Source organism: Lathyrus oleraceus, chromosome 7 (genome assembly GCF_024323335.1).
Source record: "Lathyrus oleraceus cultivar Zhongwan6 chromosome 7, CAAS_Psat_ZW6_1.0, whole genome shotgun sequence".
Lineage (NCBI taxonomy): Eukaryota > Viridiplantae > Streptophyta > Magnoliopsida > Fabales > Fabaceae > Lathyrus > Lathyrus oleraceus.
The window spans coordinates 193067385-193095260 of record NC_066585.1 but is presented as its reverse complement, the minus strand read 5'-3'; the positions used below and the strand labels follow the sequence as shown (position 1 = coordinate 193095260).

The 27876-nt window shown below is 41.4% G+C and overlaps 1 protein-coding gene across 1 annotated transcript; it reads right to left on the bottom strand.

Moving 5' to 3' along the window:
- Nucleotides 1-24867: 24867 nt before the first annotated feature.
- Nucleotides 24868-25932, bottom strand: LOC127102856 (uncharacterized). The gene has a single exon (XM_051040181.1). It carries the CDS (start codon nucleotides 25930-25932, stop codon nucleotides 24868-24870), a length of 1065 nt encoding a protein of 354 aa, XP_050896138.1.
- Nucleotides 25933-27876: the final 1944 nt, after the last annotated feature.

Genomic DNA, 27876 nt, shown 5'->3' with positions numbered 1-27876 from the left:
ATGTTGAAAAATGTGTGATGAAGTTTTTGTGAATTTGGAGAGAAAATGGAGGGAAAAACAGTTATGATTCTTGGAGAATGAAATGTGATTTGCAATTTCTGTTATGATTAGTGATATATACCCCTGCTTAATCCATTTTGCTAATCACAATTACCAAAAATCAAGTGATTAGCATAATTGCATTTTTAAGTGCTATGTCAAAAATGTCCTTTTGCCAATTAACCAATATGACAGCAAATGACAGCTCAAACAACTTCTATTTGGCATTTGGAGTGTGTTAGCAAAGGCCTCATGTGCAAATTCCATGTATTTCTCAAATTCACCATGTTACACCAAAAATACAAATGAATCCACTTAAAAAATGACTTTTTGCTTTGACCATTTTTTATGAATTTTGACCATGCATCACGAAAGTACATGTGAAATGGGGTTTGCTCAAAGAAAGATCATCCATTTTGGCCATTTCATGTGAAAGTTATGCCACTTTGATTTTAGGCATTTTTGGAAAATGATTGGACCATAACTTGCTAACCATTCATGAGAAATTCAAGTTCTTGGACTTTTTGGAAAGGTGAGAGCAAGATCTACAACTTTCATGTTGAACAAAATTTCATTTGAAGCATTTTTGGACATGTAATTTTGAGGTGAAAAACTTTCCATTTTTGGAAACTTTCATTACAAGTCACTTGCTATTTTTGGAAACTTTTCTCCTGACTTTATTTTCTTCATTCTTGATGTTTGAAATGTCAAATGAAACTTGTTTCAACATGAATGAAGTGTATCCAACTCTCTCCCACCTCCAAATCCATCAAATCAAGCATAGTTGACCACAGTTGACTTTTCTGATTGATAGATGAATTTGGCAATGCACTGATCAAGTTGAGCCTCAAACTCCTGATGAAATGGCTCAATGATGAACCCCTAGCTTCCATAAGCTCAATACAATCACATGATGATTCCCATATTCATTGTAGACCCCCATCTCCATGCCATGCCCTGATTGGCCCAATGCAGATGATTCAACTAATTAGGGTTGACCAGTGGTCAAAACCCTAATCCCAAGGTGTCTGATCAATCTCTTGAATCTTCTTGGATGATAACAAGACCATGATGATGATGATGTATCATTGCACCTAAGATGAAGCTCAATCTCCTTGAGAACCAAGAAACCCTAATTTGGACCACAACCCTCAGATGATTAGTGATCAGTCCACAAACCCTCAGGCTTGAATCTCAACCTCTTATCTTCTGACCAAGACTTAGGAGGATGACTTGCACAATGTAACCACATGATATGCAAGATGCAATGCCTAATGACCTAAAAAATGTTATGCAATATGTTAAGCTAGTCCCAAGAGAGGAGGGCAAATTTTGAGGTGTTACAGCTGCCCCTATTCAATCCACTGTGAACCTGTCGATATGAATGGCCTCGGCTTTCAGATGATCAGGGTGAAAAGTGATTGAATACCAAGAACAGACGAACAATTTGCACTCTGATGGGAAATAATTATCAATGCCTGTCAGAATCGGCGAAGAAACAATCTTGCAGAAAAATCCGTCTGGAACGGAGAACAGTCGGCCTGAATACCGAAACAGAAATGTCTGGATAACTGGTGACACCAAGATAGCCACGGCCTGAGCGCCGCCCGTAAGTCTGAATACTGAACACCGGAACATGAGAACATTGATGGGTCTGAATACCGGAAAATTAGCTTGAACGCCACTTTGGTCTGAACACCACTTTGGTCTGAACACCACTTTGGTCTGAATACCGGGAGATTGGCCTGAATGCCACAAGCTGCATCGATCTAATTATCGGAAGCTTCTTCGATCTGAAAATCGGAAACTGGCCTGAACGCCACTTCGGTCTGGATACCGCCTCGGTCTGAACACCGGAAAACTGGCCTGAATGCCATAAGTACTTCGACCTGATCATCGGAAACTTCTTCGATCTGAAAATCGGAAATTGGCCTGAACGCCACTTCGGTCTGGATACCGCCTCGGTCTGAACACCGGAAAACTGGCCTGAATGCCATAAGTACTTCGACCTGATCGTCGGAAACTTCTTCGATCTGAAAATCGGAAATTGGCCTGAACGCCACTTCGGTCTGGATACCGCCTCGGTCTGAACACCGGAAAACTGGCTTGAATGCCATAAGTACTTCGACCTGATCGTCGGAAACTTCTTCGATCTGAAAATCGGAAATTGGCCTGAACGCCACTTCGGTCTGGATACCGCCTCGGTCTGAACACCGGAAAACTGGCCTGAATGCTATAAGTACTTCGACCTGATCGTCGGAAACTTCTTCGATCTGAAAATCGGAAAATCGGCCTGAACGCCACTTCGGTCTGGATACCGACTCGGTCTGAACACCGGAAAACTTCCATGTCTGTCAACATCGGCAAAAAGGAATAGTGACACATGTCGGGGATAACAAGCCCCGTGCCGGCTACTCTCTGCTCAACCCTAGCCAACGAACACTTTGCGTTTAGCTGGGGATTATTCTTTCTTGTTTTTCTTTTTTTTGGACCCCGAAACCTCTTTGATTACCATTCCCATCTTCGCTCGACAGAAATTTTGATTCAAAATCACGATGCCAAACTCCTCAGAGTAACACCTTCACCTTTGGGCAAAACCACCTCTCAAACAAATACCACGGCTTAAGACTAGCGTATGCTTGCAATAATGATGCATGATCTTTTTCCAGCGTAATGCTCCATAATTATGGAAATGCTACGCGATTTATTATATTTTTTATGCAATATGCTATGCTTATTCTACATGATGAATGCATAAAAGTATCCCCCTCAAGGGACTCTTCTGGGAAGCTCGAGACACTCTGCTGAGGAACTCGCCAACACTCCGATCTCCACCCTGCTGGGGAATAGCGCTGCTGCTGGGAAAAGGCAACCCTTGCTAGGGAACAACTATCCTTTGCACCCAATCCGCCTGGGGAATTGCTGGGGATAGATCTACCAGCGCTCTGTGGGGATACACCTGTCTTTGACTTGCTGGGGATATCAATCCCTACTCCGCTTGGGAAACCACCGCACACAGATACTTCCGCTGGGGAAAACGTAACCTTCAGGCCTGGCGACTGGGGAATATTGATCCAAGACCTGCTGGGGATAACCATCCTGACCCTGCTAGGGAAACCTTGAATCTGCTGGGGAGTTAGTCCTCACGACTCTGCTTGGTGAGATGAGGAAATTCTGGTACTGAACACCCGACGACTCGTCGAACCATGGTATTCAATATCCAATTCCAATATCAGCTTTCCACTTTTGAGAACTCCCAGACTCACCTGGACTTTTCTGCTCCATCATCTTGTATTCAAAACCGCTCCGCGCTCGACGGAGAGCGAACCTCTGGGACTATACAGACTTCTCAATTTTTAGACTTTGAAGAGTCTTCTTGATTAATTCAAAAGATCGTCGTACGTCCCGTCGTCTTTTCACTGTTCATTCGTCCCTGATCGGACTCCATGGGGACTGTTTTGTCAAAAGCTTCCACATCACAACCTGCAAGTGAGTGAAAATACCTAACAGTACCTGCAAAATAGATCGTTAGATAAAACCGTGCCCCAGGCGTGTCAAGATTTCAACACTTGGGTCACTCAACCTTCCAAATAAGATTTCAAGATTTCAATCTTATAAACATGCATTGGAAGGGACCTGTATGTCTTAAAATGCAAAGATTCTTTATCACAAACAATTGGATGTTTTTGCAATCAAAGCGGTAATGAAAAACAAAAACAAAATTATTTGACTGAATATGCACTTTATTGATTTGAAAAGTGTGGCTCAAATTGAGCAATACAAAGGAAGCAATTCCTGAAAAGAGGTAATTGCGCACAAAAGGAAAAATCTATCCTAATGGCAATGTGAAACCGCGATCTCATCGAGTTCCAACTCAGTTACACCCCCTATGTCCTCAGACTCTCCAAGCTTTCTATCTTCTGAACAAGACGATTCCGATTGATCCCTACCGGGTATTATCCATGTGCATTAACCAAAGCGCAAACGATCATGCCAGACGCAGTTGTTCGTTTCAATCCCTCTTTTGCCTGGACCGCCCTTTCGGGTTTTCAGTCCACCGGGATACCCTTTTTTGCCCAAGCCGCCTTTTCAGGTTTTCGACTTGCCAGGTGTACAATTTTCATTTTATCCCTAATTTTTGCCCGAACCTTTCTTTCTATTTTTTTGGTTCGTCGGGATGCCCATTTTTGCCTGGACTATTTTATTCTTTTCGTCCAGCGGGTCTCTTTATACGAAGTATTTTTTAACTGCGTCCGCATTCACAGGGGATGGAAAATCCTCGCCATCCATGGTCGTCAACAACAAGGCTCCGCCAGAGAAAACCTTCTTGACCACGAATGGACCTTCATAATTGGGTGTCCATTTGCCCCTTCGATCGTTTTGAGGAGGAAGGATCCTTTTCAGCACCATATCACCCACGTGATATACCCGAGGTCGTACCTTTTTGTCAAAAGCACGCTTCATCCTTTGCTGGTATAACTGCCCATGACAGATGGCTGCTAGCCTCTTTTCTTCAATCAGGCTCAACTCTTCATACCGGGTCCTTACCCATTCAGCCTCCTGCAATTTTACGTCCATCAGGACTCTCAAAGAGGGAATCTGAACCTCAACCGGTAGCACCGCTTCCATTCCATACGCCAATGAGAAAGGCGTTGCCCCAGTAGATGTGCGCACCGACGTTCGATACCCAGAATTCACACCTCGTACTCAGCCATCATCGTTGGTGCACTCAAACGTTAGCCGGGCAATAAAAGCTCATTCACCTTAACCTCCCCATCAGACATCAGAATCCGTTCGGATTTGGGGTCAGGCCCCTCCTCCGGGATCGGTTACTCTCAATCTTTCGATTAGAGCACCTCGAGATGTCCTCATCAGGGAACTCAAACTTCCTCGATTGATAAACCTCAATGGGTTGCGGAGCGATGTAATCAGACAATACGCTCCCCTTAATTGTTTTCTGAGAGGTGTACTGAATATCGTATTCAGTCAAAATCGTCTATCCTCTCGCAACTTGTCCGGTCAATGCTGGCTTTTCAAGCGCATACTTGATCGAATCCATCTCGGAAATCCACAAAGTGGTATGAACCAGCATATACTGTCTCAGTCGGCGAGCAGCCTATGCCAAACTACATCAAGTTTTCTCGAACAGTGAATGTATTGTTTCACGGTCGATAAACTTTTTGCCAAGGTAAATTGCATGCTCTTTTTGACAAGACTCATCATGCCGACCCAATACACCTCGTAGACCCCTCGAAGGCCGTCAAGTACAGATTAACAATTGCTCCTTTCACAGGAAGTATCAGAATCAGAGGCTCCTGCAACTTATTCTCTTATTTTTCAATGCCCCTTGGCAATCATTATTTCACCTGACCGTTTGATCTCTTTTTTTTCAACAGCTTGAGTATAGGTTCACACGTGGCTGTTAAAGGAGATGTGAACCATGACATGTAGTTCAATCTACCTAACAGACCACGAACCTCTTTTTTGTTCTCGGTTCAGGCATTTCTTATTTTGTGTGTTTTTTTTTTTGTTTTTTTAGCAGGATCGACCTCGATTCCTCTCTTACGATGAACCCCCACATCTTACCGGACCGCACTATGATAGTGCACTTATTCGGATTCAACCTCAGTCTGAGTTGTCTCAACCAGTCCAACAACTTGGTGACGGTCTGCCAGATGCCCCTCTTCTTTTTGGGACTTTGCTATCATGTCATCAACATAGCATTCAATTTCATGATGAATCATATCATGAAACAAAGTCACCATGGCTCTCTGAGAAGTAACACTGGCGTTCTGCTTCACTAGAGGACAGTCTTCTCTCCATGGTAGCTTGTGCGCAACGACATCGGTACCCGACCCTGGCATATCCTGACACGACCAGGTGACGGTATCCATATGCTCTTTCAACAAGGCTACCATTCTGCTCTCGACTCGCCTCTGCAGCGGTCCCAACTTTCATTTCCTTTCTGACCTCGGCGCTTGGAATAACGATCTTGCATCGCTCCTCGTGCGGCTGAATCACCTCCTCCTCTTGTTTCAACAACCTGGTTAATCTTCCAGCAGATCACAATCTTCTTCGTCTTCTTCTTCAGCATGATAGATTGGATTGTCGAAGTCATACAAGGTGTAACCAAATTGTTATCAATGAGATCCGGAGAATTATTATTTTTCGATGTCGGAACGAGACAAATCAAAAAGGGAAAAATGAAAACAAACATTGCCATTTTTATTTGTTTTTAAACTGCAAAAATAAATGAAAAACAGGGAACACCGCTTTTGACTGAAAAACATCCATTTATTTATGATGCAAAATGTTGCAAAATGAAACATGAGGTGGCCCTTACAATGGACCAATACGTTTCGGGCAAAACGTATGGCTTTCATGCAAATAAAACTGAAAATAGGAAAATATTACTCTTTCAGTAGAGTGACAGTGATGATCCTTTTAGGCCTTCCAGTTCCCTGGTATGCACGATTTTATCCACGACTCCAGTTCACAGTCGCTGTCAGTCTCTTCCTCCATCGCACAGACGCGATCTGAATTTTCAGCGATTACCCCCCCCCCCCCCCCCCCCCCCATCACCTGACCCTGCACCGGCATGGGATCGGCATTAACATTCAATGACGATGTAAAATTGAGGGCCTTGGAATCCACCAGATCTTGGACAGTATGCTTAAAGGCTCTACAACCCTCAATCTTATGCCCAGGCGCACCAGAATGGAATTCACACCTGGCGTTCTCATCATAGTTAGGTGGCCTCTGATCAGGTTTCAACGGAGTCAACATCCTCAATTGTACCATTCCGAGATCTTTCAACTTCTTCAACAGAAGAGCATACGGAATGGGTGGCCTATCAAAATGACGATCAACCCCCTTTCCTCTCACTTGGCTCCCAGCTCTCTGTGCTCTCTGTTGAGGGAACTGATGCTGCTGTTGTACCGACTGATTACCAATAGGAATCATTACCGCAGCAGTATGCTGGTAGTAATGACCCCTACCTTGTCCTCTCTGGGCATGGACATTCACAGCACTCGCGTTATCCTCCTTCTTATGCTGACCATCACCAAAGGATCTCTTCGTTCCAGACGACGAAGCATTTCCTGGTATTTTCCCCTTCTTCAACCAGTCTTCAATCCTCCCCACCTTCTCGGCAATGACTTTCTGCCCCAAGGCGAACTCTTGCATGATATTGATCAGCTCTCCCATCTTCTCTTTCAGCTCGAGAATGTCGGCGTTAGGCGGATTCATCATTCCTATGTCAATCAAACAGGTTAGAAACTAACACCTGCAAAACAGAAGACAAGTTATTATGGTTCATGCATGAATGCAATGTCCATCCCCATGAGGAACACTTTGTCTCTTGATCCTGGCTTCATCGAGACATATAATAATTCGGCGGCAATATTCTGATATTCAGCATTCGATCAGAGATATATGATTTTAGCAAAATACCGCCCAACCATGTGTGTGCTTGTGTGAGTGCATACGGGAAAGCAAATAAAGCTTGAAGATCAATCACTGAATGAAAATAACCATCACATATCAAAATGCACCATAAGTGCCATAGTCACACATCAAGCTAATACAAATCCAATACAATTCTCCAGAATCAGGAAGGAAATACAAGCAAGTGAATTCCGTCAACAAGCCTGACGGTAATTCAACACAAATAAGAAAGATCTAATCTGATGAAGGTCCCACAGATGGCCCTAAATCATCAACCATCTTCGCGAATTCTGCGGCGAACCTGAGCTCGGTGTTCTCCTGCTGTAATCTCCCCACCTCTTTCTGATGAATCTTCATCTGCCTGAAGTAATGATCTCTCTCAGCCATGTAATGATCTCTCTCGGCGATGATCTTCGCGTTCTCTGCTTCCTTAACCTTCAGTTTGGCCTCCCACTCAGCAATGAGAACTCGGACCCTGTCATCCCTCTGATCCCTCACGAGAATTTGCCTCCTCTTCTCATCTTCAATGACCTTTGCAGCTCTGGCTAGCTTCTCCTTCGTGACGTCATGCTCCCTTGTGGACGATGCTAAAGCCTGATTGACCTTCCCATAGTAGGTAGTATCCATCTCAAAGCGCTTTGCTTCCAAGGCATGTCGCTTGTCTTGATCCTCCATCTTCACTTTGATTTCCTGATTAGCCATCTGAATCCGAGCAACACTCATCTCCAACTCCGCTTTCTCTGCAAGCAACTGATCTCTGGCTCTCTTTATCTCGAGGAATTCTTCCATACTGACAGAAGAACGCGGGCCCTCAATCAAAGGACACCCAGGATCACCTCCCGGAAATGGTAGATGTGTGATCTCGATCCTCTTCCGAAGCCAATCATCGAATAGAGGAAAAGACCGGTTGTTGACCTTGCCAAAAGGAACCTTTCCTTTCCTCTGGATGTTACGCCATGACCCAGACACTTGTATCAACTTGGCCTGATCACCCTCAGCTGAGAAGTAAAAGGACTCCTGAATCTCTCGCTCGAGAGGAGGAACCTCCATGGCAAACCCCATCTGTCTCCTAAGAAGCGTCGGGTTGTAATTAATGCAACCCTGAACACCTATGAGAGACACATTGGGAAATCTCCCACAGCTATATATGAAATCCCGTCCAGCCATACCATTATGAGTCCAAGCTATGTCAGCAGCCCGCAAACCCATCAATCTGACCGACCACTTGACCGTAGGATCAAGAGAAGCAAAAGCACCTCGGGAAGGCAAATACCCCATAAACCATCTGAACAGCATCTGAGCACAACATCGGATCAAACCACCACGCCGCTTCTCATTCCTGTTATGAACCGAGTAATAGACATCTCCGATCAGAGTAGGAATAGGGTTCTTCTGCAAAAATAATCTGATGGCATTATGGTCCACAAAACCCTTCTGATTAGGAAACAGGATAATCCCATAAATGCTCACAGCAACCAAGGCACAAACCGTCTTCCAGTTACCCACTGCAGCATGTTCCTTGGCCTTAGCTCCCAAGAAACTCAAAAGAAAACCGGGTAATTTTCCTTTCTCCTTCAAACCCTCATTGACCATCTCCGGACTCAAATAAAGAGCACGGGAAATTTCCATAACAACAGGCTCCACCTTAGTAGCATGGAAAGGAATCTGATCACGGATCTGCATACCCAGGATGCTAGCATAGTCCTCCATCAGAGGCCCCAACAAATAGTCCGGGAACACAAAACATCTCAGACCCGGGTCATAGAACTAGAGAAGTGTATGAATGGCGCTTCTGTCACTGTTAGTGAGTCTGAAAACCATCTTCAGAATACCCCCATACGACTCTCTGAACATCCCCACATGGTCGGGCGTAATCAATGCTATCATATCTCTCAGCTCGTCAATCTCTGGGTTGAAGAAGCTGTAGACCACATATGGCTTCAAACCGGTCCTCATATCTGAGCAAAAAGTCTCTCAACCAGGATCTCAATAGAAATGTCCCTGCATATGGATAAACATGTGTTAGATGCAGGTAAATGCAAAATGAGAATGATGCTGATGAATGAATGCAATGCACTGTGCCATCCTCCAAGTCATCTGATCATCTGCACTGAAGCCTTGATCTCTGAACTGATCACAACCATCTGAAGGAATATGTAACCATAAATCCGACTCAAGGGTTCCGAAATAAATGGAACTGAAAGATACATCATCATCATCATCACCATACAATCTCTGAGCAGATACCCATAACGATCTCTGAATCGGCCCGGGGAATCCTGAAATAAACGGATCCCCACTGATAAATAACGCGGACAGCACTTCGGCGTCTCAGAAAGAAATGACCATAAATCCGACTTATAAATATGACTCTGATCAACGGAACCATTAGTCACCATCAAAGTCACCAACATGACAATGCATCTGTAAGAATCACCCTCCCCTCACAGGTAAATTCTAATCAGGTCATCCTAAGGCGGATAATAGTCTCGACAATCGGGCAAAGATACTCAATGGGTTTGCCCTTTCGGGTGTGCCATTGTAGCTCTCCTGAGATCGTCTAAACCAAAGATCCGGGAATGATCGGCCACCGGAGTCAATAGTCCAAAAGAGGTAACCCAACCAAAGTGGAGTGCTCCACAAAGGAAGAGCTCTCAGATGAACCTCGTCCGGCTTGTGGTATGTCACGTTGCAACAATATGCTAATAAAGCAAATGAGGAACGTGAGACCACACTAATCCTAGGTGTACACTCGGGCCTGGGTTTTAGCCCCACTCAGAACACCCACCCCAAAACAACGGAACCACCTGCACAGAGGACGACAACATGATAGTATGATGCATGCAAGTATTTATGCAAATATATACACAATCAGAATAATAAATACAATAAATAAAGCGGCACAAGCAACCTAAACTATCCTAGAACGCTAGGAGAGACTCGCTTAGGGAAGATGGACCAGCACAGGTCGACATCTTAAATCCCCAGCAGAGTCGCCAGCTGTCGCATCCGCGAAAAACAACCGGCGGGCTGAAACAAAAACAACACAGAGCCGCCACCGTGCGTTATTTATCCCAAAAGAGGGAAAGGAAACGCTCAGAGTAAACCTGGAAAAAGCATGGTCTCGCGACCAAAGAGAGAGGGTACGGGAGTCGGTTACGCAAGGGGAAGGTATTAGCACCCCTCACGTCCGTCGTACTCGACGGGATCCACGCTCTAAAAGAAAGAAAAGGTTGCTAAACAAACATCACACACACACACCGACAACAACACAGGTGAGGTTAAGAGGAAGAGGGCTCGCTAGGACATCGCATCCTATGCCTACGTATCTCGTCTGGAACGAGAATCAGAGCTGCCGTAGTTCGGCTCACGCACGCCAAACAAGACACACACAAACACGGGCAAACATGGAACCCGAATGCCAATCGCTGGACTTACATCGGCTTCCGAACCAAACAAACACAATCAGGATACGGACAGCCAATCGCTGGGCTTACATCCATATCCTGACACACAAGAGAAACAAACTAACACACACAAAAAGAAAGAAAAGTGCCCGGAGAGATCTCGCACGGTCTCCTGCCTACGTACCTCATCTGGTATGAGGATCAGGGTGACGTAGTTCCCCTGAACGGGAAAGAAATTCTAGCCAGAAACCAAGGGAGACACACTACTAGGGAGTTGTACTCGAGCCTAGTGTTATCATGCATCATTGCCCTATGTTATGGTTTCTATCTACTTGCACAACGGCAAACTAATCCTAACCAGGAAAAGCAAACACACATGCTCAATCAAAATAAAGCAAACATTCACATAGCACACACTATATCCAGTCAAGTGAGGCTCAAACAAGGGTGGACTGCCGAGGCAAGTCAACTGTACAGGGTAGTGTTCGCTCTTAACCCTGACATTGAGAGTCAGGGTGAAGCAGATGAAAGGTGAGTGAAGATGAGACTTCACAGCTCTTATCCCTGGCCAGGGAGAGCTTCAGACAAAGGAGCGTGGGTCCAGAATGTGGGAACCCTTCTACACTCAAGACTCAGACTCGACTGTACAAACGTACAAGATCTTGGGTTAATGTCCCAATGCGTCAACACAGTGGTGTGAGCAGAGGGACGACTCAACAAGAATAGCGGGGGATAGATTGCATATCCCTTGGGTTTTGCCAATTGCCTCATAGAGGTCTTTACCTGCTTGGGGACAAAGTTAAACAATCACAAACATCGCCTCTTAAGGAGGACTTCAGACAGTTGCCTGGCTAAATAACAAGCCAGGTCTTCCAGACTACATGGAGACAAGAGAGTCTACCTCAACTGGTTTATACAACCAAGCAGCAGCACAGCAAGTTCTTAAAGAACTAAAGCGACTATGGTACCTGGAATCAATCAAGCACAGTCAGTATTCAAGTCACACAGTCAAAACAGACAGCATAAGAATCAACAGACAATGTACAAAAACAATGCAATGTGCAAAGCACAATCAACTCAAGTGAGCCAAGCATCCTACAAAATAAACCAAGTTAGTTCACAACAATTAGCCAAACTCAATTTAATCAACTTGCATTATTCTCCTTTAAGGCATTTGCATCTCAACCTGAAACACAATTCAAAAGTGAGAAACAAGACCACTAGGACAAGCCTAGGGTCCAAAGGAGATGAAAAATTCAAAACAGAAAGTGAAAATTAATCAAAATCACAATCAAACAAATTAGAAACAAATCTTATTGGTCCCCTGCTCATATCATTCATTATCATCATTTCATGCACAAAAAGGTATCAAACATGTAATTTGCAACCTCAAATGACCAAACAGAATGACCTCAATCAAATCCATACCAAAACAACTCAATAAATTCCACAAAAATTCCAACCTAAACAGAACACATTCAATGAGTAGCATATCAAATTTCAGCTCATTTGGATTAATGGAAGTATGGAAATTAAATTCACTAAGTTCAGACAAGTTCAAGCAAGCCAACACATGGTATCCAAACAATCATCAACTTCCAATAATCATAAAATAGTGACAATTCATGATAAATGAATGGGATCAAAACCACAATGACCTATAATGTGTCTACAATGCTCATCCCAAATTTCACACTCATCCAATTAATGACTAGGATTTCACAAATCAAATGGTAACATGTGTCATAAAAAATCACAAAATGACCAAACAGAGGAGAAAATTCCAATCAATTAGGAAATGCCATCAATAAATCCAGAAATATTCTCATGTGATCTCAACATACAAATGCTCATTCATGCAAAATTTTGGCTCAATTCAACATCCCTAAGAAAGGCAAATAAAATCATGAAGTTCATCAAGCTTGGTGTGACACAAATTGTCACACCTCTAATCAAAAATTCATATCTCATCAACCAGGGATCCAAAAATTACAAACTACACATCAAAATCACCATCAAAGAGTCCAGAATAAGCACAAAAAATTTCATCAATTTATCCGGAAGCATCATCATTTTATGAATGATATGGCAAGACATGTACAAATGTGACACATTCAATCAATCCCTAAGCATTTTAATTTTCCACATGTGCACAAAAATCACAAAAATCACCATTACAATCTACACATCACAAGGAGAACAATGCAAAAAGTCTCACTAATTTTGGACATAAAATGAATTAGATATGAATTTCTAAAGATCATGTAATCAAAAATGAAATTGAAATGAAAAAGAAAAAATGAAATAATATAAATTAATGCTGAAAATGGCATATTTGTAATTCCTGGCCACACGACCAAAACACGGTCGTTTCATTAAACTGGTTGGCGCAGCGTGATTGGGCAAGGCTTGGCGGTAAACAAGTTTCAAACGAGGCCAAGCGAAATTGAAGATCAAACGCGCTCTCCAACTTGTTCTTCATCAAGAACTTTCAGAAAATTTCCAGAAATGCTCATGAACTTTTCCTAACCAAATGCTACAATCCATACATCAAAAGAACCGTCTCTCCACCTAGATCATGAATATGCCATTGATTCTTCCTAATTCTAACTGTGCTAACGGGATCGATCGAAAATAGAAATGCACATCAAACTTCAAATCACGATTACTCTCTCAATACTTAATCAAATCACAAATTACAAGCATCATGTTACTCTACATTGAAAGACCTACCGAAGCCACATCATAATTCATGCAATGGAGGAAATCGAATTTTACCTTGTAGATGATGGAAGATGTTGATTTGGCACTTTCAAGGTCCAACAAGTCAAAACAGATGGAGATTAATGGTCAGGAAGGTGAATAGAACGCGTGCCTTAGCTCAAAACAACTCCAGTTGCAAGAATTAGCAAAACACCATAGTAGACCAAGCTTTCCACAGTCCACGATTATCAAGCTTTTGGCATGGCTTTTGCAAAACAGTTCATCCACAAGTCTTGTAGAACATGGATCCAAGAAGAATGATGCAAATTGATGAAGATTTGGATGAGAAATGTTGAAAAATGTGTGATGAAGTTTTTTGTGAATTTGGAGAGAAAATGGAGGGAAAAACAGTTATGATTCTTGGAGAATGAAATGTGATTTGCAATTTCTGTTATGATTAGTGATATATACCCCTGCTTAATCCATTTTGCTAATCACAATTACCAAAAATCAAGTGATTAGCATAATTGCATTTTTAAGTGCTATGTCAAAAATGTCCTTTTGCCAATTAACCAATATGACAGCAAATGACAGCTCAAACAACTTCTATTTGGCATTTGGAGTGTGTTAGCAAAGGCCTCATGTGCAAATTCCATGTATTTCTCAAATTCACCATGTTACACCAAAAATACAAATGAATCCACTTAAAAAATGACTTTTTGCTTTGACCATTTTTTATGAATTTTGACCATGCATCACGAAAGTACATGTGAAATGGGGTTTGCTCAAAGAAAGATCATCCATTTTGGCCATTTCATGTGAAAGTTATGCCACTTTGATTTTAGGCATTTTTGGAAAATGATTGGACCATAACTTGCTAACCATTCATGAGAAATTCAAGTTCTTGGACTTTTTGGAAAGGTGAGAGCAAGATCTACAACTTTCATGTTGAACAAAATTTCATTTGAAGCATTTTTGGACATGTAATTTTGAGGTGAAAAACTTTCCATTTTTGGAAACTTTCATTACAAGTCACTTGCTATTTTTGGAAACTTTTCTCCTGACTTTATTTTCTTCATTCTTGATGTTTGAAATGTCAAATGAAACTTGTTTCAACATGAATGAAGTGTATCCAACTCTCTCCCACCTCCAAATCCATCAAATCAAGCACAGTTGACCACAGTTGACTTTTCTGATTGATAGATGAATTTGGCAATGCACTGATCAAGTTGAGCCTCAAACTCCTGATGAAATGGCTCAATGATGAACCCCCAGCTTCCATAAGCTCAATACAATCACATGATGATTCCCATATTCATTGTAGACCCCCATCTCCATGCCATGCCCTGATTGGCCCAATGCAGATGATTCAACTAATTAGGGTTGACCAGTGGTCAAAACCCTAATCCCAAGGTGTCTGATCAATCTCTTGAATCTTCTTGGATGATAACAAGACCATGATGATGATGATGTATCATTGCACCTAAGATGAAGCTCAATCTCCTTGAGAACCAAGAAACCCTAATTTGGACCACAACCCTCAGATGATTAGTGATCAGTCCACAAACCCTCAGGCTTGAATCTCAACCTCTTATCTTCTGACCAAGACTTAGGAGGATGACTTGCACAATGTAACCACATGATATGCAAGATGCAATGCCTAATGACCTAAAAAATGTTATGCAATATGTTAAGCTAGTCCCAAGAGAGGAGGGCAAATTTTGAGGTGTTACAGACATCCCTTGTTCTCCTTGAAAGCGACCGTCTGAGGTAAGTGAGAAATAAACCACTTATACAATAGAGGCAAACAACACACAATAGCGCTACTACCCTTTGCATTCCTCAGATGCAAAGAGAAATAGGTATCACCCAACAGAGTCGGAACGGGATTAAGAACAGAGAAGATCCTAATAGCGTTCACATCCACAAATTTGTCGATGTTGGGGAACAATACCAACCCATAGATGAGAATCACGAATATGGCTTCAAAGGAATCCTCACTCATAGCCTTCCCATAAACGGTAGCTTGAGCGATGAGGAACTCAGAAGGAAGACCTTGAATTCCACCTTTGGTAGTCATATGAGCTTTAACCAAGGATTCATCTATGTGCAACAAGTCTGCGCTCTCGAGAAGTCGGAATACTCTCTAAGCCACTGAACGACACCTGGTCCAGAATAGGAATACCCACAAGATGAGCATACTCCTCAAGGGTAGGCAATAGCTGAAAGTCTGGAAAAGAGAAGCAGTGATACAGAGGATCATAGAACTGGACCAAAGTACTCATTAACCCTTCATCCACCTGAGTAGTCAGCAGAGGCAGAAGCTTCCCATAACGAGCTTTGAAACCCAAGGGATCTAGTACATAGGATGTCAGATTCCTTAACTCTTTCAGATGGGGTTGTCGGAAGTTGTACTTCTTTGTATGCCTTTTTTGTCTTTCCATGTCTGAAAATTTTGCAAATAAACCCTTTTAAGTTCCTTGAAAATTTTCTGATTTTTTGATGACATGGATGCAGATGAATGCATGAATGCAACAGTCACACTCAAGGATCAAGCAAAGCACACCAGACAAAGGTCATGGGAAAGCCCATAGCATCCTTAATATCAATCATCCATTTTGGTGGATTATGGTTTTCACCTTATCGACACCCAAGTTCCATTGATATTAATGATATATGAACCGGCTCAATCATCCTTAATATCAATCATCCATTTTGGTGGATTATGGTTTTCACCTTATCGACACCCAAGTTCCATTGATATTAAGGATGTCTGAACGACTCAACCATGAATCACGGGTTTGTTGCGAGTCACGAGCATGGAGTCTCGGTTAAGAACCACCCAAAGGGAGTGTACTATGGTTTAAACCTGCCGAACATGTTCTACCAGAGGTTCCCATAGTCATCATCCCATCTTTCGAATATTATCAGAGGAACGAATACTCGCATTCCAAAAATATTCTCAAGAGAGACTCTTATGAGTGTAGTATCGCGTAACAATCGCATCAAATCTGACATTTGAACGACTTCCGCACTACGTCCTAAAAATAGGCCAAGATGGGCTTGGTAAACTAAGGTCCTTGGCTTCTAAGGCACATATTGAAAGAATAATGCCTAACCACAAATGACTTGTGTGACATTATTAATCCAACATGACCTCCACCAAGTGAATGGACTCGCAAGTCAACTTGCTAAGGAATAACTCCACACAAGTCGACGAGACTATGCCATTCTCCTATCATAAGGTGCACTCGAGTTCGGGTATAGAACTCATCTCACAGAGATCACCAAGCAAGCAAGCAATTGATATATCAAGCAATTCAAACATTACAATCAATACAGTAATCCCAAATTGCACCAAAAATATGTCATAAACAATAGACAAATATAATACAACAAAGTTGTGAAAAGTAGGCAAACCCACTAGGAACTTTTATCCTCCCCAGCAGAGTCGCCACTTTTCTGTAGCGGTGTATTCGTCACCATCAGAAATATTAACTAGATCCGAGGTAAATCATACAAGATAGAATCGCCACCGCACTTCTATTTATCCCAAGGAATGGCTAGAAAGCGAACAAAAGCCTATAAAGTTTTACAAACAAAACTAGTAAAAGAGGGTCAGATATCTGGGTAAGGGGGTTGGTTATGTCATGGGAAGGTGTTAGGCACCCACAACATCCTAGGTACTCCTAGGGAGCCCTTTTCACAACTTGTTGTATCAGGTTATTGTTTATGAAATATTTATTGTGCAAACATTGATTGAAGAGATGAGAAAAGAATGTACAAGTTAGTTATTTTTGTGTTTGAATGGATGAACCCATTGCCTACGTACCTTTTCATGAAAGATAAGGATCAAAATGCCGTAGTTCGGCTAAAAGATTTCAAAAAGTGAATGGATTGATTTTAAACAAAAGCCTTAAGGTCTTTCATTATCAACGGGAGAAAACTCAACCTGAACAACCACAAGTCCACCATGTGAGAAAAGCTTCGACATGCTAGTGAGGGATTATGCCCTATAATAAGCATGGAAGTCTTACAATTCAATCACTAAGGACAAAAGGTGAGATTCACATCAACCACTAAGATAACTCAGATCTATGGCTAATGCATGAAAACTTGATTAAGAAGTGGACAAGGGCCACAAAAGCAATTGAGTGGGTTGAATTAACCAATTAGAAGTATTTCACAAAATGAAGTCAAAGTATGAATTAAAGTTCAATTACAATGAGTATTAGTGAAAATGAAGTTTGAAAATCAAAGGCCTAAGGCCTAGGTTTCTAGTTTTGAAAACAAGTGAAAATGTTTGCACAAAAGTTTTTTGGTTTGGGTTATGGATCAAGGTTAAGCATGCAAAAGAGGGTGAAGGTTAAGGGACAAAGCCACAGGCAGGATTGCTTTCTCAAAATCATAGAAATGATTCAAGTAAGTTCCTTTGGAACTAGGCAACACAAAGCAAATAAGCAAATAAGCAAGCTCAAAGGAGCAACAAAACTGGAAATGGATTGCCAATCAATTGTCTTATATCCAACTCAGAAAACAAATGGGAAACGGAGTGCCAATAAATGGTCTTACATCCAACTCCACAAAGCAACATGGGAAACAGATAGCCAATCAACGGTCTTACATCTAACTCCATAAAAGAAACAAAATAGGAAACAGATAGCCAATCAATGGTCTTACATCTAGCTCCACAAAACAACATACGAAAGGAAATGGAGTGCCAATCAATGGTCTTATATCCAGCTCCCCAAAAGGAACAAGAAACATATAGCCAATCAATGGTCTTACATCTGACTCCTCAAACAAAGCAAATAACAAATGCAAAAGCAAACATATGAATGATGCACAAATAAGAAAACAAGCAATCAATTATCACACGCTATACACAACCAAGAGGCTCGTACAAGGCTGGGCTTTAGTCAAGGGGTCATATCGACCTTGACAAACAAGCCAAATACTGGAATGGGTGTCTGAGGCTCTTAACCACTGACATTGACCGTCAGGGTGAGCAGATGAAATGGGAGATGAGGGTTAGACCTCATAGCTCTTAACCCTGGTCTGGGTGAGCTCAAGACACTGAAAGTGTGGGGATCCAGAATGAGGGACCCTATTCCACATGACTGACACAACCAGATTTTGGGTGTTTATTCAAATTGCATCAGCACGTAGTGAGAGCAAAATGAAAGACTCAACTGAATAGCAAGGGATAGATTGCACATCCCTTTTATCTGTCAATCGCCTCTTCACTTAGGAGGTCTTACATGTAACCATGTCTCATTGAGGTCTTTAGCACAAAATTAAACAAACAAGAACATGGCCTCTTAAGGAGGGCTTCAGACAAGTGCCTACCAAATGGCAGGACTTCCAGACTACATGGAGAAAAGAAGTTACCTAAGTGGTATGCCAACCACAAGCAAAGCAAGGCTCAAATAATGAGCTAAAGCGGCTAAAGTACCTGTATGAAAAGCTAAAACAATCAGTATTCACATTCAGACAACCAAACAGAAAACAGACAAAACCAACAGTGGTTTCCAATATGTACACAAAACAAGGTGCAAAGTGCAATCAACTCAAATTGTTTCATCATTCAAGTGACCTACAAAACAGCAAGGTTAGTTAACCAAAGTAACTTGCATCTCAAGCAAGGAGATCATATCATCCATGAGGACTAATTGCTTGAACCTGAAAGGCAAAGCTCAAATTGTGAGTACAAACCCCTAGGGCAAAGCCTAGGGTCAAAGTCAAAGCAAAAAGTCAAAACAACAACCAATATTCAACATGCAGCACATTTAAACAAGTAAGAACATGTCCTAAAAAGGACCAAGTCTAAAGCATCAAGCAAAGTCATCATATGAGCAAGATATGGCAAAGGAAATTTCAAAGCACACAATTGGTCATCAAGAATGAAAATTCCATATTAAAACAGAAATGAATCAAACAATCCTGGAAATTTTTATGAGCACACAACATGTCAAACACAATCATCATGCCAAAAATTATGATCAACAGAACTCAATTGACCTAGAAATGAAAATGCATAAGTATGACATCAAATTGTGTGACACACATTGTCACACCATACATTCATGTGTCTAAAATAGAGCTGGAAAATGAGAAAAATACCAAACCAAGCCTCAAACATCAATCAGCATGTTAGGAATCATCACACCAATTTTCAAGTCAATTGGCCAATGTATGCGCATTTCACAATAGAATGAATGAAGCATGTTACATTTTGCATACATGTTCAATCAACAGTCCACAATCAAAATTCCAGAAATGATAAAATCATGAAATTCATATAAAAAAATAATAGACACTTCAAGGAACATGTGAGAAAAAATTTGGAATTATTTGGAATCATTTTCAATTTTTAGTGATTTTTTGAATGTGATGAAAATATTTGAAATAAAATGAAACAAGCACATGTTATTTGGAGGGAAAGGAAAAATGTGAATTAATTTGAAAACATGGTCTCAGCTGGAATCGAACCGCGTGGCAATTAAAACAAGCGCGCTAAAACAAATAATTCCAAAATGATGGAGCCAAGGATCGAAGCGTGTAGCGTCCCAAAACGCTGTAGTTTCATCAAATGTGTCGGCGTCCAGTCACAGGTCAAAGGCCATGTGGAAGCGGTCAAAGGAGAGAGCAGCCAATGATTTCGCCACGAAGACACACGCGTGGACACACGCTGGCTAAACCCTAGCGCCAACTCTGCTTGTTGCAGACGGCGGCTGGTGCGGCGAGGCAGGGTGGTTTCCACCGTCTTCTTCATATAGACGGTGGAGCTACAGTGATGTTCATGCAAAAAAAAATCCAGAACCCGGCGAAAATTATATCAATGGAAAGCTTAGCTCATGTACGATACAAATCCAGCATCAATTCATATCAATTCATCATAACCAGTGCAAATCGAAGAGAAAACATTTGAATCTATAAAACTTCTATCAAGCATAACTCATGCAATACTTCACCATTTTTTATGAAATTTATATCAGCATGAATAGATCTACAACATTATGTGCATAAAAAGGAGAAAGGTGATGATCGAATTGTAACCTCTTGAAGAGCAGAATGATGAACTCGTGGATCCAAAGCCTTGCAAGTGTCCAGATCAACTCCTGAGATGATGTCTTGAAGCTTGATGCAACAACTGAAGCTTGAGATGGCTTGGATCTAGCTCAGATTTCAACTTCCCTCTTCATGTTCTTGAGCTTGCACAGCTTGATTTTGGCTCGAATTCTTCAATCAAGAGCTTGATCTGCACTCAATGATGATCAGAGAACAAGAATATCCAATAAAATCAATGGCTTATGTGGAAGAAATTGAAGTTTCAATGGAGAGCAAAAATGGAGGGAAAAAAAGTTTGAGATCTAGAATGAGCCAAAACTCCACAATTCTGTTAGGATTTAGCATTTATACCATGTGTTAATCCTACTGAAAATGTAATTAGGCATTGGTTAATTAGATATTAGTGAGAATGAGGTGTATGGCAAAAATTGGAAAATGTGAGGTGTCATGCAAATTTGGACGTGAACAGTGATGTATGGACGCTCAAAATCATTCAAAATCATCTCATGCACATGTTGGCAATGGTATTTTGTTCATATAATGCACCAATTTTGAATTTCCAAATTTCCCTCCAAAATGTTCATGAATGAGCAAATGGTCATGTGATGAAATTTCATGCAATGTAATGATGGATTTGGAAATTATAGGTCATGAGAAGAAATATGCAAAAATAGGGACTCATTTTGGAGCTTTAGATCAAAAGTTATGGCTTGTTGAAGTTCCATGCACACTTGGCAATCATTTGATCATAACTCTTAAACCATCCATCAGATGCTCATGATCTTGGACTTTTTGGAAATGGGAGAGAGAGATATTCAACTTTCATGTTCAACAAAATTTCATTTGAACTTCTTTGATGTTGGAAAGTTGAGTTGAAAGTGAACCAAAAACTTGCTATTTTTGGGAACTTGAAATTATAGGTCACTTTCCATTTTGGGAAACTTTTGATTTGACCTCAAAATCTTCAATATGGATGTTTGACATGATGAATAGGCCTTGTTTGAACATGAAGGAGGATGTTAAGATCAATTCCCACACCTCAAAGCCCTCAGTTGACTTTCAGTTGACTGCATTGGTCCTTAGATGACCTGAAAATATTCTGATGAACTTGAGCCTCAACCTCTTAGGGAATTTGCTCCAAAATGAACCTCTAGCTCATGTAGGCTCAAGATAATGACACGTGGTCCTCATACCAAGAAAATATCATCTGCTCTTGCTCAGAGGAAAATCTTGAATTGTTTGGCTTGATGACTGCTTAGACTGCAAAACAAATGTTAGATGACATATTTTTGTACATTTTTGGTTAGTGATTAAAAGAAAAGCAATGATACACAAATACAAGCAATGTTTGGTGATCAAGAATCACTCTCAAAAAAGATCCCACCCACAGGGAAGGAAGCAAGGTGTCCAATGGTCCTTGAGGCTATGCAATGCAAATGATATGATGCTATGAGGGATCTTAGGGACAAAATTGGGGTCTTACACAGTGTTCACGTTCGGGCGTCTTGGAGTGAAAGAAACGACCTTGGCTTCGATCAAGTCTTGTACTCGATTCTGAAATGCGAAACAGTTTTCCAAGGTATGACCAGGTGCTCCCATGTGAAATTCGCAATGGGCATTAGCGTCGTATCCAGGTGGATATGGAAAAACAGCTGGTTTTAACTCCCTCAATGTTAGAAGGCCGTCCTTCTGCAGATATAGGAAATATCTGACTATAAGGTACGGGTAGAGGATCAAGTTGTCTTCTTGAAGGTCTTGGCTTAAACTGTCTTGTTGGTGCGGTATTTTGCTGATGATGATGTTGTTGATATTGTGGCTGATACATTTGTTGTTGCTGTATTGGCTGTTGATAGGGTATGGGTACCACGGCGACGACTTGGCCATATGAAGCTTGTTGCTTCCCTTTATAGTGTCTGGATATGGCGTTTGTTTCGCCTTCTCTTTTCTTCGGGAAACCTCCAGAATATTTCTTTGGTGCGCTAGGTGTTGCCACTGCTCCTGAAATCTTTCCATCCCTCAACCCCTTCTCTATGCGGTCTCCAATTGTAACTAGATGTGCGAAGTCAGATGCTGCACTGCTCACCAATCGATCAAAGAATGGGTCCTTCAAGGTGTCTACAAATATCCCGGTCATTTCCTTCTCAGATAATGGTAGCTCTACCTGAGCAGCCAACTCTCTCCATCGTTGGGCGTATTCTTTGAATGACTCACTCTCCTTCATAGCCATCCCTTACAACTGCATTCGGTCGGGTGCCATATCCAAGTTGTATTTGTACTGACAGTGAAATGCGTCAGCCAAATCTTCCCAACTTTGAATTCGCCCCTGTTCTAAGCTCATGTACCATCTCAGAGATGCTCTACTCAGACTGTCTTGGAAATAGTGTACAAGTCGTTTGTCGTTTTCGGTATGAGCAGCCATTTTTCTGAAGTACATTACCAGGTGACTTCTTGGACAAGTCTGCCCTTTATACTTCTCAAAATCAGGAGTTTTAAATTTAGCCGGGATGACTAAATTCGATACCAAACGCATGTTTATGGCAGAAGCACCGAAGATGTTGTTTCCTTCTATGGATTTGATTTTCTTCTCCAGGGCACGGAGCCTATCTGCAACAGGATCTGAAAGTATCTTAGGCTTTGGTTGATCAGGCATATAGAATGCATCATACTGGTCATCTCCAATTTCGGATCCGTGATGAGTAGACGTATCAGAAGGTTCTGCACGGTCTCCATCTCCTTGCCTCCTACCGGTATCTGAACCAATCTCTTCTTGGTGGGGACGTAACTTTCGTCTTGGGGATTCGGACCTGGCGCGCCATCATTCCTTTTTGCCCTAGATTCTTCCTTCTCGTTTCTCTCTCTCTCTGAGCAATCGCAAGCATTGTCTCCAACAGCTGATCCATCTTCTCCTGGATCATATTGATGTCTGTTCTCATGGTAACCTGGTTGGCCTCAACTTGCTCTAATGTCATCTTGTATTTGCTTCGCGTCTCGTACCGGTGTTGATTAGTCAGTGTGGCTGGATAAAGGGTAAAAAGGTTGGGTAAGTTTTTTTGATTTTCATGAAGTGTGATGCATAATGAAGATGCGAATGTTATGCATATTTTATTTCCAAGGAGTCATTCGAGTTTCATTAGTTGTTAGTAATTCGAAGAAACAAAAAAATACTTAGAATAGCAATAATGGAGTAATTTTTAAACGTCGTTCATTCCAATACATAACATAGAGGTCCAAAAAGGTCATAGTTCAAAAGTACATTTGTTAAAAGAACAAAATACAAGACATAGGCAAATTAAACAACTGACTTTTTGGCCTGAAGCTCTTCTAGTTCCTCATTGAATCTCTTCAACAACCCTTTACAGAGCAGAATGAAATTGATTATGGCTGGAGGAGTGCTATCTTCTTTCAACTCTTCGACTGCGTCTCTCAACCTCCATGGCAATTCTTTAGCTGCCCAATTGCAGAATCCTACTAGCCCATCGAGTTTTGCACGAAACTTATCCCTATCTCCTTGTAAGAAGTTTATGGTCTTCTTAAAGTATTCATAATCTTCAATCACATAGTCTCGCTCTTTCAACCATATGGAGCTGTCTTGGCGTAATGACTCTATCTGGTTCTTCCAATAGCTTACAGACTCCCTGGCATCTCTCACTTCTCGACACTTCTCCTCCCATACCATGGGTGACACCCTAGAAGCTTCAATGGCTATTTTCTTGAGTCGGCGCTCCTGATCTACTTCAGCTTTTGCATGACGAACATAATTGGTGAGTTCTTTTATCTGAGCCCCAAATGTATCCCTTATCGTCTTGTTTTCCTTTGTGGCTAGATGCCACCAACGCTCATTGTCTTGACATTCTTTCTGAGCTTGTCGTAGTTGACCCTTAAGGGTATCCAAACAATGATCAGCTTGTTCTAATCCCACTTTGATCTTCTTTCTCTTATGCTCCTCCTTGTTAAACTTTTCCACGTGGGCTTGAAGTTGTGCCTCTTTTCGCTCGAGCTCCCACTTCATATTATTTTTCTCATTGATGGTTTGTTGGAGTTTTATCTGCAGCTCTTCATTCTCTTTTTCTAGCGTTGCCATGGTGGTCTTGAGTTCCTCCATTTCTTCAATAGGGACATGGGTGAGCTTAGGTTCAGGAAGAGGTATAAGTGTCCGAATGACAAATGGCATTTTAATCATCTGCACCCTTTCCTTTACCCACTAAAAATATGGTTCTTTCGTAATCCCATTTGCTCTCCCTAACTCAACTTTCCCTTTTCGATTGACATTTTTCCAAGCTTCTTTGATTCGCTGGAATAAGCTAGGATTCTCAGTCCCAAAGTCAAGTAACAAGAGAGATTCCAAAGAATTTGCCTCTGGAGGGCCTTCCATTGGGTAACCGAGTTGTCTGAGTGATAGAACTGGATTAGCATTCACACATCCTTGAGTTCCAATAAGCGGTAGATTTGGGAAATCTCCACAACTGAATATGATGTCTGCATTGATATATTCTTTGAAGTACCAAGAGAGATCTTCAGATCGGAGTGATCCCAATCTCTGAGGCCAACTAACATTTGTATGTTCAACCCAAGCACCTGTCTTCAGAAGATGTTCTAGAAACCACTGATACAATAAAGGAGCACAACAAGCAATTAATCCCTTCTTCTTAATATACCTATGACTTATGTGATAATAGACATCGTCTAACAAAGTGGGTATTGGGTTCCCAGTAAGGAAAACACAAATGGCAGTCATGTCTACGAAACCATCCATATTCGGGAACAGGACGACGCCATAAATGGCCAATGCAATAGCAGAGTAGCAAGCATCCCAACTTTCTGCCTTTAACAGGGTATGAGCTCTTTCCAAAATAAAACTTAGTAAAAATCCTTTGGTATTCCCTTTGGTCTCTAAGTTATCTTTTACTTCCTTTTCATCCATGTGAAGCGCACTAGCAATGACCTCGAGGGGCAAAGATTCATCTGTCCCTTCAAATAGTGACTTGTCCTTCATAGGAATCCTAACAAGACACTTGAATTCTTCCAACGTAGGTGCTAGCTGGAAGTCTTGGAATGTGAAGCATCTTAAAGGTAAGTCATAAAATTGGGCTAAAGTGATCAAAGTTGTATGGTCCACTTGTTGATTGAGGATGCTGAGCAAATTGCCATAATTCTCTCCAAAGTTGATTCTGTATACTGGGTGCATCTGAGAGACCAAGTCACGTAAGCTCCTTAGATTGGGATCTTTGAACTTGAATGAGTAAATATTTCTTTTGCTTGATTCCATGTTTCTTGAATTCCTGCAACTCATGATACTCAGATTCCTTGGAAATAAAATAGTATGAATGATATTATGCGTGCCATATGTAGGTTAATGTACAGGTCGTGAGAGCGGGTATTCTTGGTTACTAAACAAAACCCTTTTGGTAGAATGCTAAAGGTAAGAAGTTCCCAAAGTCATCAATCAATGTTTAAGAAAGTTATTGTCATGATGAAAACTCATATGCTAATAACATCCCTAAACAGAGTCTCGTTTAGGTGAGGCCTTCGTATGGTCCCAAAGAGGAAGACTCCTAGTGGGTCCATACTACACAACTCTCGAGTCCAAGGTTCTAATAAGGTTCTCAGAGTCATAGATCGAGGTTGGGAATACCACTGTAAGGTAGTAATACGCCCAAGGGATCTCATCTGATTGGGGCTTTCGTATTAACCCAATAAGTCTGGGACTTTTCAGGTAGATACTACATAACCACCGGATATATAATGGGTTAAAAGGTCCCTAGAGTCATTGATCCAACTTGAGAATATTATCGTCGTGACGAAAACTCGTCGAGCAATAATATTTCAAGAGAACCTCCTCTAGGAGGGGTCTTCGTTTCTTCCCAACAAGGAAGACTCCTTGTGGGTGCCCACTACGCAACCACCAACTTAATCTTATGGTTTTCCTCAGACTCGGGTGAAGAGCCTATCTCACAAAGTATCATCAACCAGAGCACCCCCAATAAGACATAGTCAATAAATCACAATATAATAATTATGACAGAATAATAATAGCAAAATAAAATATAACAGATAAACAAACAAGATTAACACACAATTACAGAAATTGAACTAAATTAGGCTTCACTCTCTTTTGCTTGGAGCTAGTCCCCGGTAGAGTCGCCATCTGTCGCATCTCGAAAAATATGATTCCTCGCGATGGTCGCGGAAAAAATTATGTTCAAACAGAGTCACCACCGAACTTAATTTATCCCAATGAAGGGATAGGAAAATATCGATAAAACCTTTAGGAAATAGAATAATGGTCGTGCAACCATATTCGGGTTCGGGAGTGGATTACTCAAGAGGAAGGTATTAGCACCCCTCACGTCCGTTGTACTCAACGGGAACCTTTTAGTTCAATAGTGTGTTTCGAGTGTTAATTTATGTTTGTTTGTTTATCTTTAGGTTATTAAAAATAGAAATGGATGAGAACCTCATAAAGGGAAAGGGGGAGTTTTTTATTAGTGTGCTCGCGAAGATACAACAATCTCCTGCCTACGTATCCTTATGGTGTAATAAGGAAATCAGAGCATTCGTAGTTTGGGGAAACTACGATTAATTGGTGTTTTTTTAATGAACAACTGTTTAGATCGCATCCTAAGGGCTAAACGTTGGCTTGTCTACTCTCGGCGGAGGCTTAAGCACTAGTTTGTTATGCGCATTAGAAAGGATTGGATAATGTTCTTTTGAAAAGAGTTTAGGTCACACGGGGTGACAAATTGGATTAATATGTTGGATATTTTGTTTGACTGGTTTCGATCGCACGAGGGCGAGGACAGATAAATTTGATGTGTTGAGATATTTTGGTTGGATGACGATTACTCGGATAGTCGAGTAAGACAACTCGTATCCTAATAACCGAGAAAGGGAATAGAAGACTCTAAACCACTCTCTGTTTCATCTGAGTATTTATGAAAATAAGGTTATATAAGATTGACGTATTTTAGTATGAACGACAAATACTAGAATGACTGAGTAAAACAACTCATATCCAAGCATTTGAGGAGAGGAATCGAAGACTCAAGACCATCTCCCTTTTTGCATAATTTGTTATGAAAGTGGTTTGATTATGTTTGCGGAGAAATGACAATTGTTCGACTGACCGAGTAAGCGAACTCGTATTCGTCCAATTGAGGAGTGAAGTTGAAAACTCAAAGTCGAATCCCTTTTCATTTAGCTTATTTTGAAA

Coding starts and splice junctions, on each gene's coding strand:
- LOC127102856 (XM_051040181.1), bottom strand. CDS start 25,932: ATGGAATCAAGCAAAAGAAATATTTACTCATTCAAGTTCAAAGATCCC.